The sequence below is a fragment of the Palaemon carinicauda genome, chromosome 22, assembly GCF_036898095.1.
Source record: "Palaemon carinicauda isolate YSFRI2023 chromosome 22, ASM3689809v2, whole genome shotgun sequence".
In the NCBI taxonomy this organism is placed as follows: Eukaryota; Metazoa; Arthropoda; class Malacostraca; order Decapoda; family Palaemonidae; genus Palaemon; species Palaemon carinicauda.
Window position 1 is genome coordinate 1,313,530 of NC_090746.1, and position 20,644 is coordinate 1,334,173.

Genomic DNA, 20,644 nt, shown 5'->3' on the forward strand with positions numbered 1-20,644 from the left:
TAAACGTGTTATCACACTGTTATCACATTATGCAGAAAATAATATCCTACATTTGCTTCTTCAATGGGCACAAGTTTATCTATATCTCTAAAAATTGAAAAATAATGGTTTATCTTTGTTTTCTAACAATATCCAATCATTGGGGATACGAAAGAAGACAAGCAACTGCTCTACTTGATCATCAGTAAACAGATAAACACAATGTGGGTGGAGCCTTAAGGACCACTGTACTAACAAGGACCCTCTTCTCTTAAAGCGTAGTACATGACAGTTGTGAGAAAGAAGGAATACCAACGAGTTCAAATTTAGTTCGTACTGAATATTGGAAGACAAGTTACTAGTGAGTAAAGGACTTTATAGATAATTTTCATCTGTTTTTTAACACTTATTCAAATTAGTTTAGTGCTTCTGCCCAAAGCATTTCATGTTACAGTAATGCTCAAGGTTTAAAAAAGTTGTCTTTATATCAAAATCAATGAATCAGAAACATGGGAGTGATTGACGAACTACTATTACTAACAAAACTAGTGGTTCAAATATATATATATATATATATATATATATATATATATATATATATATATATATATATATATATATATATATATATAAAGTCATTACGACATTAAAAGAAATGAAAATTTGAAAATCGTTCCAATCAGCAAAAATTAATGATTAGCCTACAGTTGTTACAAGCCAAGCTCCAACTCTGGTTAAAAAAAAAAATGGCGACAAGCACAATGGCAAATATAAGGAAAGCAGCCGACTACGGAAAAAATAGACAAGCCATATAAGAAAATTGAAGAAAAACAACATATATATATATATATATATATATATATATGTGTGTGTGTGTGTGTGTGTGTATACATACTGTATATATATATATATATATATATATATATATATATATATATATATATATATATATATATATATATATATATATATATATATATATATATATATATATGTATATATATATATATATATATATATATATATACTTATAATATATATACATATATATATATATATATATATATATATATATATATACTTATATATATATATATATATATATATATATATATATATATATATATATATATATATATATAATGCATGACTAAGTTTTCAAAGTAATGACCTTCGAAATGACGAACGTTAATTCATATGAACTTTGAAAAACATTAGAAAGGTTAAATATTTGCTTGTATTTATCTAATTTTGGGAAACCAACTTGCAGTGCTTGGAACCGCTGTTTGAATAGCATAATAAAGATAAAAAAAAATGCAAATCAGATCAAAACCTTCAGAATAGTTTCAGGAATAGGCCTAGTGCCCGGCGAAGGATATATTGGTACGAATGACAATCACAGTAATTGTTGGCATCTCAAGATAAAAAAAAAAATGAGGGGTTTCGTTTAACTTCTCTTATCTATGGGAACTATTTCGTACAAAATTAATTATTAAGTCTAGTGTTGATTTGGTTAATTTGAATAACTATTAGAATTTTTGTCTTTGTACTTAAAATTAGTCGGTTGATTTTCCATTAGCAAGTCCTCATACACCTGACAACACAGATTACCAAACCATTCTTCTTCACCCAAGGGGTTAACTACTGCACTATAATTGTTCAGTGGCTACTTTCCTCTCGGTAAGGGTAGAAGAGACTCTTTAGCTATGGTAAGCAGCTCCTCTAGGAGAAGGTCACCCCAAAATCAAACCATTGTTCTCTAGTCTTGGGTAGTGTCATAGCCTCTGTACCATGGTCTTCCCCTGTCTTGGGTTAGCGTTCTCTTGCTTGAGGGTACACTCGGACACACTATTCTATCTTAATTCTCTTCCTCTTGTTTTGTTAAAGATTTTATAGTTTATATAGGAGATATCTATTTTAATGTTGTTCTTCTTAAAATATTTTATTTTTCTGCGTTTTCTTTCCTCACAGATTCCCTGTTGGAGCCCCTGGGCTTAAAGCATCCTGCTTTTCCAACTAGGGTTGTAGCTTAGCAGTTAATAATGATAATACTAATAAGTGCAGCCTAATCACCCGTTATGGGCTTCTGAAATACATACAAAGAAATGCTAATGAACCTAATACAGTTATACATAGAATATAGGCTGGTACTTCCTGAGCGCTAAAAGAAGCTCAAATTAATCGGACAATGATAAGTAATTAATATGTGCAATTCGACAACTCAATCACATATTAATAGTTATGGATTTGTCACAGGAACGAGAATGTAACATAACACCAACGATTTTTTTTAGGAGGGGGGGGGGGGGCAGTTGTAGAGACATGTCGGTGTTTACGAAAAATAAAAAAACATTTTTTCTCTCAGGTTTATCTTCAGTAACGCAAAAACTTTATTTTATTAAATGACTATACAGGATTTGTATGGGGGTAAGCACTATTTCCTTCTTGGAGGACTTTGCTTTGGATTTGGGGATGACCGTAGCCGATCGGGCTGCTGTACCAACCGTGTATCACACGATCGTACATAGTTCATTTTGTGCTTGTCTCTTCGCTCTCCCCTCGCACTTAAAAGAACCTGAAAAAAAAAAATGTCTGTTTTCCTCATCGGTAACGGTGTCCATTACTGCCCTGCTTGACATCGCTCAGACCAGCTCTATGGTAAATACTTAGGTCACGAAATCTTGTACATTTCTATGTTATCCTTAAATGCGTGCTCAAGGACTAAGACTCAATGTAGTTTTTCTTTTAATATTGAATATGAAAGTTTTCCGAATCCTCTTAAGTTTGTTATCAAGCTCATAAAGATTCACAATCTCAGATGATGATAAAGACAAAAACAACACTAAACTTAAACTCTTGTGAATCTTATGTATACAGTATACACACACACACACACACACACACACATATATATATATATATATATATATATATATATATATATATATACATGTTTATTTAGAATTTTCTTTAAACAAAATCATATTTATGCAAATCAAACGGGAATAATACGAGAATCTAGTAATAACAGCAACTTAAAATAAGCCTACTGACTTGAAACCTGAATTCACCAGTCAATCGATTGCGGAATTTTAGGAGACAGGTTTAAAGAAACCAATGATTTTTTTATTTACATTATATATCTAATTTTAATGTTCTCTTGAGTGAAATAACATGGAAACTTTTCTGCTCAGGTCAGGCCGGACTGGAGAAACTTCAAGATTCTCTGAGATGGAGAACATTTGCAGAATATTGCAGTTCTTACTCGTTGTCATAGGATGCTTGGCAGATGTAATAGCAACAACGACGGTGCCTTACGAAACATCATCGGTAAGATATTCCAATTTTTGGCAGCTTCTTTACTTCTCAGTATTTCAATGTGATTCTAATTGTGTATGTGTTTATACTCTTCTGCAAGTAAATGGCAGATTTTTCATAACCCTGACCATCCTTTACATTCAGATCTGCCTGGACAATTCTATCCTGTTCGTAATACTAGGCAGGCAGTTAATTCTAATAGCCAAGCCTTCTCCATCACGAGGCTCAATACTACACAGTACTCTAGAAGTTTTATTTCAGCTGTTACCAAGTTGTGGAATGATCTTCCTAATCGGGTAGTTGAATCAGTAGAACTTCAAAAGTTCAAAGTTGGAGCAAATGTTTTTATGTTGACCAGGCTGACATAAGTCTTTTTATTGTTTATATATGACATATCTGTTTTGACGTTGTTAATAGTTTATATAGGACATATCTGTTTTGAGTTGTTACTGTTTTAGAATAATTCATTGTTAACTTGTTCTCATGATTTATTCATTCCCTTATTTCCTTTCCTCACTGGGCTATTTTTCCCTATTGGAGCCCTTGGGCTTATAGCATCTTGCTTTTCCAGCTAGGGTTGTAGCTTGGCTAGTAATTATAATAATAATAATAATAATTTTAATAATAATAATAATAATAATAATAATACTTTTGAAGGCAAATTTACCTTACACGTGACTTGCTACAGGGAGACCGTTATCAGTATGTTCAAGGTTTCTATGATTCACTAAAATATTACAGTTGATAAATAGGTTGTTTTCATTACTTAACAAAAGCCTTCTGTCCTTTTTATTTTATTTTTACGCGCCTGACTAAACATATTGTTTTCCCGGACTTGTATTAACTGTAAGTTACAGTCTTGTGAAAATTTCTTCGATAGCTAAAATCACCATCTTTGTAAAATTAACTCTGAATGACTGCGTGCACAATTTTAGGTTATTTCGTGACTCGTTACTTCAGCTGGATGTAATAATAATAATAATAATAATAATAATAATAATAATAATAATAATCGTTCCTCTTTATGTCCAACGATTGATTGCACATAACTGTAATTAATGTTTTCTGTATTTTTTGCAGGATTGAATAAACTTATTTTTTACAGACGGTTGAGGCTTTATCCTATCATGAGCCTTTCACTTTGCATTGGAAATGATGTCGTTATGAATGTTACAGTTCATAAAACGATAATTCTTGACAATGACTGAAACCAATACATGCTTGATACGTTTAAAGTTGTAATGCTATACAGTATATCATAAAGAATATTTTTTTTTCTTAAACTGACGAACTTTCTCTTTTGATGAAAATTGCATATTTGGTCAATGTTCCGCTATACGGGTTTTACACAAGTTTCTGTAATTAAGTAGTTACGTGAAGAGCACAATATATTGTAAAGGATGAATAAAACTATACTTTACTCCGGGCAGGTTGGAATATCACAACGTTTACCTAAATTCTCCTAGGGGCTTTCATAGTGTGGATTTGATAATAAACGAGCAATATGCGGTGTGAAATGTTGAATGCTTTCGAACGAACATGATAAAATGTCTGTGGAGGTCCTGTAGAGAGTAGGGTTCCACTGCTGTATAGAACCAGAAAAACAGCCCTTAAAGGTTTAAAGGCTACTCATGAATGGCAGAGGCAAGGGGCAATGCCCTAGAGACTGACCATGTATACATATGATCAGCACCCAAGCCCCTTCTCCACCCAAGCTAGGACCAGGGAGGGACAGGCAATGGCTGCTGATGACCCAGCTGATAGACCTATAGGCTTCCTTAACCCTTCCCCCCATCCTTAGCTCACAATGATGGTATGGTTGCAGAAACTAAAGGAATTAACGAGTCTGAACAGGACTCGAACCCCCGTCTTTGGCAATTACCAGACAGAGACTTTACGAATCAGGCCACACTAATCCTTAAAGTAAGGAAAGTAAATTGTCTGCTCGATTCCCCCAAAAACTATGGACATTGGAATTAATTTTTCTTCACATTAATATTAATGCAATATGCCAACGATTAGGTCAATAATTACAAGTACATACCATAAGCCTACGAGTAAGGATAATTTGAAATGACTAATCCGAGATATCAGTTTTGAATAATTTTATTTGAACATTGCACTATCCCCATACGATTTAAATACTAATGTAGTGGGCCTATACAAACTCACACACACACACACACACACATATATATATATATATATATATATATATATATATATATATATTATATAAATATATATATATATATATATATAAATATATATAATATATATATATATATATATATATATATATATATATATATATATTATATATATACTGTATATATGATCATCATTCTCTCAGCAGGAAAGCATCGTCCCTCTCCTGGCCTCCCTGATATGCGACAAAAGACCTAATTTACAAGACTGCTTGGAGCTCAACGAAACTCTTCAAAGAAGTAAGTCTGGTTCTAACGTTCCATTTCAGTTTATAGTTTATATATGAAATATCTGTTTTAATATTGTTACTGTTTTTAAAATATTTTATCTTATTTGTTCATTACCTCTTATATCGTTTATTTATTTCCTTATTTCTCTGCTCTCACTTGGCTATTTTTCCCTGTTGGAGTCCTTGGGTTTATAGCATCTTGCTTTTCCAACTAGGGTTGTAGCTTAGCTAGTAGATAATAATAACATTAGTAGTATGAAATAAACGATATTAATGCTATATGGTTGAATTATCTGAGTAAGACTGTCATATAATGAAGTGAACATATAAAATTGGAAGATATTTTTGAGAGTACATTTAAAATGTAAATTTCCTAATCGGGTGATTAATATAGACTTTCATTAACTTGACATGGAATGAATGCTATTTAGGAAGCCTCATGTTGAATGTTTATCATTACGACAGCAGAGCTAATAGGGTCGATGTTCGTACGCGTGTTCTGACCTCAGTACAGAAATTCCTTTCTATCTTCAATGTCCTTCAGCAGACTATTCTATCGTATTTGCCTTCCTCTTGTTTTGTTAAAGTTTCTGTAGTTTATATAGGATATATTGTAATGTTGTTGCTGTTCTCAAAATATTTTACTTTTCCTTTTTTTCCTTTCCTCACTGGGCTATTTTCCCTGTTGGTGCCCCTGGGTTTATAGCATCCTGCTTTTCCAACTAGGGTTGTAGCTTGTCAAGTAATAATAATAATAATAATAATAATAATAATAATAATAATTATTATTATTATTATTATTATTATTATAAAGAGGATGATGATGATGATGATGATGATAATAATAATGATAAATAGTAACCGAAACTACAGTATGAAATACCTCCTACCGTCAGGAATATTAACAACTTGCTTATCAAATAAAATAATTTGCTATGAATTGAGTTTAAAAAAACAAGTACATAACTATATCAAATCTACCAGATGTGAAGAACAATAAAAGAAATGATAGAAACCCCTTATCAGCAAACTAGCTCTGTCAAACAAGAAAACAACTTAAACGTAAAGTGGTCCTTAAACAAAACAGCCAAACAGAAATTTTATAATTTTAAATCATTGAACAACATTGGTCATTATGTAATTATTCAATTTTAGCTAGATCTCTATTGAGGGATTCAGCAACCCCAGATCTACATTTATGTGATGGAATTGATGCAAAGAGAGTAGCATCATCTGCCTATGCAAAGAGCTTGTTTTCCAGGCCAAACCACATGTCATGTATATATAGTATGAAAAGTAATGGGCCAAGAACACTACCATGAGGAACACCAGATAGGGAAACAGATATAAAAAACACAATCAGACTTTATCTTTGTAATACTATATTCTGTAACGTTTCTTTTTACTACATCTCTGCGGTAAAGTAGCTCTTTAGACATTTTTCAGTTTACCAAAGGATTATACTGATTCATGTGAACAAAATGCGCGTTGGACATATTACCAACTCGAATGCAATATTTATGTTCGTTCAATCTCGTTACCAGCATTTCACCACTTTGCCAAATATATTTCATATCACAACCATTACACGGAATTTCATATACGCAACCTGCACTATCACATGGAGAGTTCTTTATCAAAATTCATTTCACAGTAGAAGAAATTCTAAAAAAAAAAACTTATTAAAACATATATATATATATATATATATATATATATATATATATATATATATATATATATATATGCATATATATATATATATATATATATATATATAAATACTATCCGATATTCTGGGAGTGTATTTTCTAATGTCGATAAAAAATTATTTTCGATTTAATACTGCAATCAGTTTCAACCGCTCTCTCTCTCTCTCTCTCTCTCTCTCTCTCTCTCTCTCTCTCTCTCTCTCTCTCTCTCTCTCTCGGTATATGTATGTATCACGTCAGATGTAAATATCAGTATCGTTCGGTTTTTAATGTTAATTCTTGATCTGTTGGTGCGCATGATATCCTTATTGCTAAATTAAGTGCTTTTGTTTACTCTCGTGAATTTTTCCGGATATGACCTTTTTCAAGATTAAACAACGTGTTGGAACATTTGTTATTATTATTATTATTATTATTATTATTATTATTATTATTATCATTATTACTTGCTAAGCTACAACCCTAGTTGGAAAAGCATGATGCTATAAGCCCAGGGACCCCAACAGGGAAAATAGCTCAGTGAGGAAAGGAAAAAAGGAAAAATAAAATATTTTAAGAATAGCAACAACATTAAAATGAATATTTCCTATATAAACAATAAAGATTATAACAAAACAAGAAAGAGAGAAATTAGATAGAATATCGTGTCCGAGTGTACCCTCAAGCAAGAGAACTCTAACCCAAGACAGTGGAAGACCATGGCACAGAGGCTATGACACTACCCAAGACTAGAGAACACTGGTTTGATTTTGGAGTGTCCTTCTAGGAGAGCAGCTTACCACAGCTAAAGAGTCTCTTCTACCCTTACCAAGAGGAAAGTAGCCACTGAACTATTACAGTGCAGTAGTTAACCCCTTGGGTGAAGAAAAATTGTTTAGTAATCTCAGTGTTGTCAGGTGTATGAGGAGAGAGGAGAATCTGTAAAGAATATGCCAGACTATTCGGTGTATGTGTAGGCAAAGGGAAAGTGAACCGTAACCTGAGATGAAGATCCAATGTAGTACTGTCTGGCCAGTCAAAGGACCCCATAACTCTCTAGCGGTAGTATCTCAACGGGTGGCTGGTGTTAAGGGACATTCACGAGGGAGTCAGATCATTTCTCAGAAAACTCTGATATGGCTGTTTTATTGGTTAGCTTTTTTTGTTCAGTATCTGGAGCATATCCCCTCGCTATCGAGAGTGGAAATTTAAATGGGTTTATAATGAATGCAATTTGATTACTACGATTTTTGTTCAATATTTGCACAATGGTCTTTCCACTGTCTTGGGGTAGAGTTCTCTTGTTTAAGGGCACACTCATTCTATCTTATTTCTCTTCCTCTTGTTTTGTTTAAAGTTTTTGTAGTTTATATATGAAAGATTATTTTGATGTTGTTATTGTTCTTTAACTTCTCTTTTAGTTTATTTCCTTTCCTTGCTGAGCTATTTTCCCCGTTGGAGCCCTTGGGATTATAGCATCTTGCTTTTCCAACTAGGGTTGTAGCTTAGCAAGTAATAATGATTATAATAATAACAACAACAACAATAATAATAATAATAATAATAATAATAATAATAATAATAATAATAATAATAATATCACTTGTAATCTACGTGGCATGAAAACTTCATAATTCTATAATTGTTCAATAAGTTTACCTGTTCTAAATACCACATATATTTCAAACAAAGCTGAGATTTTGATTTGCAAGGTAACTAGCACGTTGGTCTTTATTGTTTCCATAGAAAAAATACAACAGATAGGATGAAAACGAATAAAAAAGAAGAGCTTTTCTTCGGAGAAATATCTAACATAATATAAAGTTTGGATTTTACGAAAACCATTAAACTTAGATAAAACTAAAACTAAATAATCAACCTACCCGTTCAATAGCTACTACAAGAAGAATATAGTAAAAGAAATGTGGAAGATTAAAATCATCTCTCTCTCTCTCTCTCTCTCTCTCTCTCTCTCTCTCTCTCTCTCTCTCTCTCTCTCTCTAAGAGCTGCAGATAAAGATTGTGTTGCTGATCTGAATCAAGTTGGGAGAAGTGGAGAGACTAACTACAATTCGAAGAGTCGAGAATTAATGTAGGTTGATAATTGAACGGAAGGATGAAGCGCTCCAATGATTATAGCTATAACTAAGAGGTAGTCAGCTTGATGAGAGTTCTTGGAAATGTATAGTCATGTACTAAAAGTAATTGTAGAGATTACTGACAAAATGCTTTATACATTTAACGCGATGCTGTTATTGCCTGATGCATTTTCATTTTATAATATTCAACTATAAGGTGAAAATGGTTTTTATAATATAATAGCTCTAAAATAGCTTAAACGTGCGTCAACTTCCGGCCGGCTTATAGTGGCCCCCGCTGCTTTCTTCGGTTTTTTTTTTTTTTTTTTTTTTTTTTTTCAGCGCTTGCCCTTTTTCACTCTCTTACATATGTAAATGAGACACCTAAATATGTAAAAAGGAGTTAAAAAGAGCTTTCATTTCTCAAGAAATTCTTGATAAAGAATTCAGTTTGCTTTTCACATCTATCTCCACAGAGTCTTCCGCCGGAGAACGAGTTGATATCATCAGACAAGATTCTTCAATCAGACTTGTTCAAGAATACATGGCAGAAACGGAACAGGAAAACCAAAGTATAATTTTATATTTTTTTGTAGCAAAATTTATGGCTTTTCAGATTACGTATGTTTTAGAAGTAACCAAAATTATGTTTCATGAAACATTCTAACGTTAACTTAAATAAATCTGTCTACGAAATCACAATAATATAGATTTGTTTTTCTTATCTAAATGCAAGATGCAATCTTAGTATTCCTATCATCTGATAGAAAAAATAAACTTAATTTCAGTGAATATCAAAAACACTAAATAAGAATTTAACTTTTGCCGTATAAACATTATACCAAATTAAATGTTTAAGTACACAAACAGCTAATACAGTGGTAACGCGTTTGCATGGCAGCAGATTAATCCCAGCATGGGACCGTTAGTTTAAGCTGTTTACTGGGGAGGCTATTGCTGTGTTTGGGCACAACAGTAAGGGGTTTGGCTTGCCCAGCTGACGTTCTGGTGGGTATCTATTCTGATGAAACTGGAACTTCAAATTAGATATCTTTAACCTTTAAATAACAGAAAAGGCTAAAAATATCATAGTTGATTCAGGTTGCGTACACTCCTTCGTTTCCTCTCAGGGCTGCGGCACAGAGAAATGGACCAAGGAACCAAGATAGTATATTTGGAAGGGACCAATAGACAACTCCAGAACAAAGTGCAAGCATTGGAGATGGAGATGCTGGCCACTCACAGGAAATACCCAGGCATTTTCAAGAGGTAATTGTAAAATCTAAAGTATTTTCTCTTTCTTAGTGAATTCGTTAGTGATTACGGATTAGTTCCTTGTATTTAATCTTTAAAAATTGTTTTCGCATTAAATGTGACCGAATTAATAGCGTGGTGGAAATTAATCCATTTCAGGAATTGACGCTAATAATAATAATAATAATAATAATAATAATAATAATAATAATAATAATTATTATTATTATTACTCTTATTATTATTATTATTATTATTATTATTATTATTATTATTATTATTATTATTATTATTAATAATAATAATAATAACAAAAATAATAATAATAAAAATAACAATGATAATAATAATTATTATAATTACTATTATTATTAATAATAATAATAATACTAACAATGATAATTATTATTATTATTATCATTACTAATAATAATAATAATAATAATAATAATAATAATAATAATCATTATTATTATTATCATTATTAATGATAATAATAATAATGATAATAATAATAATAATGATAATTATAATGACTGTTATTATTATTATTATTATTATTATTATTATTATTAGCCAAGCTACAACCTTGTTTGTAAAAGTAGAATTCTACTAGCTAAAGGGCTCCATCAAGGAAAGCAGCCCAGTGAGGAAACAAAAAAACAAAAAAAGAAATACCATATAAGTAATAAATAAAAAATGTAAAATATATTATGACCAGTCACATATAAACTACGAAACGAGACTCGTGTCAACCTGTTTAACATAAAAAAACAGCAAAAAATATACATTTCTGAAGTTCTACTGATCCAACTGCCAGATTATGAAGATTATTTCACAATCTGGTCACAGGTGAATAACATTTATGAAACTCTGTGTAGCAATTGGGCCTTATGATGAAGGCATGACTGTTAGAATTAACTGCATGACTAGTACTACATACAGATTGGCACGGTCTGGGAAGATCTGAACGCAAAGGATAATCTGAGTTATGTAAAATCTTGTGCAACATAATACAGAACTAAGGAACGACTGTGACAGAGATTAATATCCAGATCTGGCATTGGGAATTTAATAGACCGTAAGTAGTGTCAAAAATCTTAAGATTTTCTGTATAAACCAATATTTTGTGCAGATGAAAAAGCAACAGACCGAGAGTGCTTTCCAAAGTAATTTCCATATATCACATACAAACTTTTAGGTGAATTGTGTAAAGTTAAAGAGACATGCAACGAGCTTGTTTTCTCCTCTTACAAATTTTCCGTAAAAAAACAAGAATCCTTAAATAAATATTGCAAGGCATTTACTTAAAAAAAAAAAAAAAAAAAAAAAAAAAAAAAAAAAAAAAAAAAAAAAAAAAAAAAAAAAAAAGACGGATGTATTGACGCAAAGGAGTTACGGTCACCATCCGTTAAAGATAATAACAAAGTAGGGTAAGAATTACGGTCACCTGTATTTTACTGAAATACGGCTAAAAAAACCTTTTTACGGATAATATCCAATTAAAATCACGTATTTTTTTTTAAACAGTGTTGGTCAAACCACATGTGATGCGTATATAGTATGAAAAGTTAAGATTTCTTACCATTACTAATATAATTCTTTTTGCCTATCTTAGCCTAACAGTTCAGTCGGATTCGTCCCGCGAAGATAGCGGCTACCAACCTACTGCAAAACTCTTAAGGTAAATTTTAATTTTTGTATACATAATCTTTTTTTATTCATCTCACATTCCTGACAGACAAATCCGTTGATTATGCTATTACGCACATTTATGCATACATAAATTGTAAATTCACATCAGCTGTTTCTTCTAAACTAAGATCATATCCAAAAACTTTCCCGGTCATCCATGAAGGACAGATTTGTAACGCATTCATTTACATTTATGCGTTTCAAGAAGACTATTTGTATATATATATATATATATATATATATATATATATATATATATATATATATATATTATATATATATATATATATATATATTCAAATAAGCCATATATATTTTGATACATTAATGTCTGGATTCTCTTAACGACCTCGGGATCAGAGCCCCAGGCGAAATCACACAAAGACAAGAGCTTATTTGAATATGAAGAACACGTCTAAATGTGCAAAAGTTATCATATATACATATATATATATAAATATATATATATATATATATATATTATATATGCACGTATGTATGTATATGTTTGCTCATTAAATCGTTAAATGGTACAAAAGTACTTTTGCAGTTTCCTATAATTTTTCTTATCTTCTAGAGTTTTACCTATAAGGTTAATATTGTGTTCCTTCATTTATTTAAGTTTTGACCTATAGCTCTTTGAACTATTAGCTTATCTCTATCAATTATAAACACAAACATGCACGCGCACACAAGACAGACAGACAGACAGACAGACACACACACACACACACATATATATATATATATACATATATATATATATATATATATATATATATATATATATATATATATATATATATATATATATATATACTAATCTCCTTTGGAAGAAACCGTAGGGATGCTGTAGTAAGGTGAAATAGGTATTAAGATGGGTCCCCTATTTTGTAAGGTATGACATGATTAAGATAAAGTAAATGATTAAAAGTAATCGGAGCAAGGAAGATTTTTCTTGCATGAGCATAAAAGAGACAAAGGAGGCTCACAATTGATAAGAATATGAAGTTATTTGTTATCTCAAAGAAGCCATATTGTAAGATTTTGACTGAGAAAGTAAGACAAGTGAAAGAAGGACCGACTAGGGAAAACAGCGTGAATGATTAAGCGTTTGCTATTGTGCGAGGCGCCAGTTAGGTGATAACTGAGAGGCAAGGGGAATGCAACTGAACTTTATTAAACCTAAATCGAGCTTAAATACTAGGAGTTGCGAGCAAGAACGTCACAAAAATCTAAACAAAATTATGCAAGTTGGTTTACAGGGTATGAGTTTGTATGAAACACGTGCAGTACTCTATGAATCAATTATGTGGAGGTTTGAAAGTAGTTGAAAAACAAGATGTATGAGTCATACACGAACGTACAAAAAAAAAAAAAAAAAATTATCACATAATTGATAGACAATGTATTGGATGTTGAGAATGTAGCATAGGATGAAAATTTGTTGAGACCTATTCAACATTATATGATGAACATGAAACTGTGCACGAGGGTGAGGGCAGAAGAGACTGGTTTGATAAGAAAGTGGATCTGAGTATCTATGGAAATTCAACATCTTTATGGATGGGATGGTAGGAGTAGCAAGCGAAATAGGTACCTGAATTAACTATGTCATGAACGTCCTTACAATACCATGCTAGTTACATGAATTGAAGAGAAACAGCAGGAGCTGGTAAAAAGTGCTTTAAGATGAGAAAGTCGAGAGAAATGTGAGCAATAGTAAGATAATGCAGGTAAATTAAAACCAGGAAGATGTAACACTGAATAATGGATGAATGGGACCAGTTGATACATTTAAGTATCTGGGAGTGAATATAATGGTTTATGTCAAAAGCAGGAAGAAGGGATTTGCAGCGGAGGTGAAACAAGAAAGGTAGCGGGATTGATATTAACGATTGGATAAAGATGTCACTATAGTCCATTTCTTTTAGCGAGGCAGATTTGCACCGACTCGCAATGGTGCCCTTTTAGCTCGGAAAAGTTTCCTGATCGCTGATTGGTTGGACAAGATAATCCTAACCAATCAGCGATCAGGAAACTTTTCCGAGCTAAAAGGGCACCGCTGCGAGTCGGTGCAAATATGCCTCGTTAAGAGAAATGGACTATAGTTTGTATTAACAAAAGTGGGCTATTGTATGGAGAAATCATTGTGTCCATTCTCATTTATGAAAATGTATGGATGTTGAATGTGCATGAAAAAATAAGTTCAAGCTGCACAGATGAAGTGAAGGGAGGGAAATGTAAAAACAGGACAGGTGGTAATAAGATCAATGAAGATGACAAGTTGAATTAGATTATGTTTAAGTGATACGGTCACGTGGAGAGACTGAAGGGCCAGAATGGTAAGTGGTAGGAAAGGAAGGTCAGGAGAGGATTCTTGGATAGATGGTGTGGAGATCAACTGAACAGGAAGGGCGTTAATATCCAGGAAGTGCAAAAGTACCTGCAAGATAGGGACAAATACTCTGGTATTTAGGGGCCTTTAATGCACTGCCGATGAACCTCTTTCATTGTATTGACCTACTAATGTTGTCAAAGTTTCATTCCACTGAGGAGGGTTCATCTACTATTCATCAATTAAGGGATAAATGTTACTGACTTTAGTTTTTTCTTTGGACCCTTTTAGGGGAAAACCGTTAAGTGTTGGAAAAGATCCACGTGCGAGCACACACACACATATAAACACACGTGTATATATATGTACACACACAAATATATATATATATATATATATATATATATATATATATATATATATATATGTATATATATATACTGTATACATAAAAGCTCAATATCGAGACGACTTTGCGTCAATAGGCGTAGGAGGAGGTGATGATGATGATGATGAGGATGATATTGATGATGATGATGATATACACACACATACATATTTATATACATATATATATATATATATATATATATATATATAGATAGATAGATAGATAGATAGATAGAGATAGATACATAGATATAACTATATCCATATTTCTATATAAATATGTATATGTATATATATAATATATATATATATACATATATATATATATATATATATATATATATAATATATATACATATATATATATATTATATATAATATATATATATATATACATATATATATATATATATATACATATATATATATATATATATATATATTATATATAATATATATATATATATATATACATATATATATATATATATATATATATATACATATACATATATATATATATATATATATATACTGTATATATAATATACTGTATATATAATATACATACATACATACATATATATATATATATATATATATAATATTTGCAAAATTCGTGGACTATTTCCAAAATGAACTCTGATTAACACTACAGATTATCATAAATATGCATATGCGGGCATCTGCAGCATGATGATCTTCCATTAAGAATAAATTTCATACATATGATTGTATTATTTAAAAACTGCATTATCAGTTCACATTGTGCATATATATAAATAATCTACATCGTGTCTTCATTTGCATAAATTTATTTCAGGCCCGCAGACTGTGCAGACTACTTGCTAGTAGGCGCTCATAAGAGTGGCTTATATGATATCTATCCTTTCAAGTAAGTAGTGAATTGTATCATTTGACTAGATAGCTCACATAGATAGGTGTATACTCTTCTGTTTTAGCTAACCTAGGCAGTATATCACAGCAATTCATATTGGCCAACGGTTATATAAGCGGATGAGCAAGCTAGAGGAGTAAAAAGAACTTTGGGTGTGGAGAAAATGCACCCCAAAATCTCGAAGAAGTCAGAGGCAGCAGGGTGACGGATTGGGTTTAAGGCGATAGACAAAATGTCTCCAGCTTTTACTCCTGACGCCTAGCGGATGATCATTGGAATTAGTTGGGACCAGCATGGGGCACTTGCTTTTGTTAGATAGGCAATGAGCATAACTAGGAACTGGCTATCCTTTGATGAATCCAGCCAATGAATCCTCTATGGATTTAGTCAGTCAAAAAGACGACTGGCGAAATCTAACCGAGGCCCTTTGCGTCAATATGCGTGGGAGATGATGATGATAATGCCTAAATATATGTGTAACAATTCTTAGGTAGGGATACTGTTAAGAATAAATGCAATGTCAGCATTATCCTGTGATGATTTTTATTTCTATAATTCCAAATTTCATATGAACTATAGTGACAATGGAAATTTTATCTCTTGTTTTAATCAGGGTAGCACTATACGGCATGTTGGATGACTTTGCCATAGGCCTATCTTGGAGAGTGTCTTTTGACTATAGCATCACTATCATTTATGAAGTAAACGCATTCTTATGAATCATGTAAAATATCCATCAACTTCCAAGAGATAATACTAAAATTCATGAAACTGAACGCACTGAGTAATTCCTAATGCTAATTGTGAATTTACAGCTGCCGATGTTGTGCACCTAATGCTAATTGTGAATTTGCAGGTGCTGATGTAGTGCACCTAATGCTAATTGTGAATTTACAGGTGCCGATGTAGTGCACCTATCAAGGTATGGTGTGACATGGAAACTGACGGGGGAGGATGGACTGTCATCCTAAACAGAAGGTACTCCAGCAACCCTGTCAATTTTACTCAGCCATGGGAGAAATACAAGACTGGGTTTGGGAATGCATCCACTGAGTACTGGATCGGTGAGTGATAAGCTAATCATTTATAAACTTGAAAGATTTAAATAATCTAAGCATCGTTAATTTTCGAGAGTAAAGGTACCATGAACTGAGCATATAAAAAGGTGGACTCAATTGATAAACATGGGATATGGCCGGGTAAAATCACCAATTGACTCATTACTGAAAAAGTCATGTACTCGTATAGTAACATGTGTACATTTCAACAGAATTTTTATTTTTTCTATATAAATTGGCAAGGAATAGAAATTTACTAAAATAGCCTACACTCCCATTCCACATGTGTATATAAGTGATGTATCTTAATTCAGCCATTTTAAGTTTTCCCTCACACATCAACACCTCCAGTACGGACTTCACGGACGTCAGAAATTTTTTTTCCACCAACATCACTGCGCTATCAGTTTCTAATTTCACATTGAATCTAATTATCTAATCATTAACCATTTTACCCCCAAGCTATTTGGAACTTTCCAACCCTTAACCCCCAGGCGTATTTTTTTTTCAAGCACATTTTGCAATATATATTTTCTAAATTGCTCTAACAGCCTTAATTTTCGTCATAGAGAGGCCAGGATGGTCTCAATCTTTTGGAAAATGCCTGAAGTTTCTCATAAAGTTTTCAAAAATATGCAAAAAAATGTAAATAGCTGTATTTGCAAGGACGTACCAGTACGTCCATGGGGGTAAAGGGATGAGTTTTGTGAAATGTACCAGTGCGTCCATTGGGGGTAAAAGGGTTAAGTAATAATAATTTCCATCATTGTCAGCATTTCGAAACCATTCCAAAAGCTATTAATGCAATGCAATTTTCCACAAAGTAAAGTGACCTTTTGTCAAGTTGGAAACAATGAAATTAAAAAATTAAAAAAATTACTATCAAATATATGTGGAATGAAAGAGAACACGTTACTTCAACTGTGCTGGTCCAGAGACATAAAATGCCATTAACGAATGAGCATTCAAGAATAAAACAAAACATGGTTATCCCCTTACTATACCCACAGAATTTAAGGTAATATTGTCCAAGACTGGGTCTTTAATCTAGCAACTAGAGAGGTCTAAAAATCGTGATAAAGCCTAAAGCAAGAAATTTGTGAATTTGTTTCTTGATTACCTTCAGTCATACAAAATGCATTAAAAAACTTCACTAAGTTTTTGAAGATGTAGTCTATTTAAAAAAAAAAAACTAGGCTACCTCCTCCTCTCTCACTAATGTCCATTTACTTTTATTTTTAAGGGAACGAAATTCTGCACACCATGACAAACACAAGAACTTACTCACTTCGCTTCGATTTTGAACAGACACAAGGGAACTCCAGATGGGCTGAATGGCCCTTGTTTTCCGTAGCCAATGAAGGCAACAGGTAGGTTGATTAGTTCGTTTAAGAAAAAGGAGGAGTTTGTTTATATTAATGCTTCAAACAAATCTTTAAGAATACAGATTCTATCTTTTATGGAGAAGAGACCGAAACAGGCACTGCTGCTCATATATAGAAAAAAAAAAAACTCGGCCCAACAAGATAACTGTTAATAGGTTTCTTAAATGGTAACAACTCAACCCTTGAAAGAGCAAGTAAGATGCAACATGGAACTCGAAAGGGAGAGAATACCCATTCTATAGGTGAATGCTATATAGTTAAAACTCAAGTTTTCAGCAATTGTAGAATTTTGAAGGCTGTTGTAACAGTGTTCATCAGACATAAAAAATATCTTATTTTAAAACAAATAGATAACGACAACACAAGAAAAGATTTGAATCAAGTTACAATTGGAAAGTTGAATTATCTAGTTCATGAAAAAAAGTCTGTAATCAAATTCTGTCAAGAAGAACATTGTATAAAAAGGTTGCCAGCAATTTGAGAACAATACCTGAGTGTGAACAAATAAATCCGATATAAAGAATGAATTCAAAGAACATCTGGAATCCAAAGAGCAAACCCAGCACCTTTTAAGCAGACTTTAATACGTTCATATTATAAATCATTTAAGAGCATACTTCTGTTTAATTTCAAGTCATAAATACTGTATAGATTGATCATAAGAGTTTTATTTTCAAGCTCTCATTGTTTTGAAGGTCCAAGGTGGGAGTAAAAATAGGAAATTAATCTTGAAACAATTGAATTGAAAGAGGTTGTGTATCCAATTACGAGACGATATTCAGATCCTCAATAACATCTTAGGATAACTGAAAATGAGACTAGTGTGATTTTTGCCAATTAGAATACACTGTACATGAGTGGACTTGCAAAGATTGAATCTGAACGAAGAGACAAATGATAAAAAAAAAAAAATGTATGGGAAAATACTTTCTTGCGAGGCATCACTATAGATAAAGGGCAGTTGTAGAGTACACTTATGCAGAAGAAATTGGCTGCTCTTACAAGAAAACTCGAGTGAGTTTATTAAGAGGAGTAAACTTATAACCAGGAAGTTTGGCTGGGCATTGACTAGAGTTTTTGAGATGTCAATTATAATGGACAGATTCCTCAAAGTTTTTGAGGAAAATGTAATATAGAAGTAAGGTAGACTGCAGACCACTAACTGATTTTACCATAGGGAAGGCATAATAATGATAAAAAAGGCAATGAGTAAAATAATAAAAGTCATTTGAAAAATGAACGTTGATGTCATTCTTGGGGATAGGCTACACAAGTGTTTGCTTTTGAAAATAAAGTTAGATAACAGCAATTTGGATGAGGAAAAAACTATAAAAGAATATGGCATGTTCATCCTCAATGCTCTTGAATGCCATCAATTCCACAGCTCTTCTGCCTTTCAGTTTCAAGCAGCCTACAGACTAAGAAAGACAACAAGTGAAAGAGTCAGTTGCACTGACACCAATTAAGAGGCAGCTATAAATTCCAAAAGTATATTTTGTGCTTTGTGATATACCTAAAAATGCACTTACATAAATAAGGCTCAAAACTTGACGTAAGTATGACAATTCTAGTCTAAGACTTAAAATGTGCAGATAAGTAAATAGTGTTTCTTGGTGTTTTTTTCTTTTTTTCTTTTTCATTTTAATCTTTAATTTCTAGTGCATATTTACCTCAAGATTTTCCAGGATATGATGCATATGGCATAAACTGGTCTACATTAACAATAAAAAAAAATCTATATCACATTTCATGAATTAGGGCATGTCAAATGTGTACCTAGATTTCGGTATTATAGGAAGATTGAATAATTTCTTGCATTTATTTCTTTATAGAATCATTATAAAATATAAAACAAAGGAAGATTAAACAGATTTGGCTAGAATAATCACTATATTATATCATATAAAATTCTTTATATTTACAATGTTGTCCACAAACATTTTTTCAGGTCTATCATAACGGGTTCTATTCCATGCCACATAAAACTACAGAGGTCTGAATATTTTCATTCGTGATGTATTCACTAAGAATTTTTCCTTAATATTTAAACCTAACCTTTCCATTACAGGTATAAACTCGATGTCCCTGGATTTCAAGCCTTTAGCATGACGGACAATTGCTTG

At 32.0% G+C, this 20,644-nt stretch overlaps 1 protein-coding gene across 2 annotated transcripts in view; it reads left to right on the plus strand.

Moving 5' to 3' along the window:
* Positions 1-209: 209 nt before the first annotated feature.
* The window catches only part of LOC137616266 (ficolin-2-like), a 38,437-nt gene continuing 18,002 nt past the window's right edge, over positions 210-20,644 (plus strand). The window contains exons 1-10 of one of the 2 annotated variants that reach the window (XM_068345885.1): positions 210-340; positions 3,174-3,309; positions 5,651-5,744; positions 9,980-10,075; positions 10,634-10,772; positions 12,376-12,441; positions 16,004-16,075; positions 16,976-17,142; positions 18,380-18,506; positions 20,590-20,644. The exon at positions 20,590-20,644 is cut by the window's right edge and continues 55 nt beyond it. In XM_068345885.1, the coding sequence (XP_068201986.1) occupies positions 3,211-3,309; positions 5,651-5,744; positions 9,980-10,075; positions 10,634-10,772; positions 12,376-12,441; positions 16,004-16,075; positions 16,976-17,142; positions 18,380-18,506; positions 20,590-20,644 (915 nt within the window). In that variant the 5' untranslated portion in view covers positions 210-340; positions 3,174-3,210. The remainder of the gene's footprint in view (positions 341-3,173; positions 3,310-5,650; positions 5,745-9,979; positions 10,076-10,633; positions 10,773-12,375; positions 12,442-16,003; positions 16,076-16,975; positions 17,143-18,379; positions 18,507-20,589) is intronic. The other variant, XM_068345886.1, reaches the window with a different exon arrangement.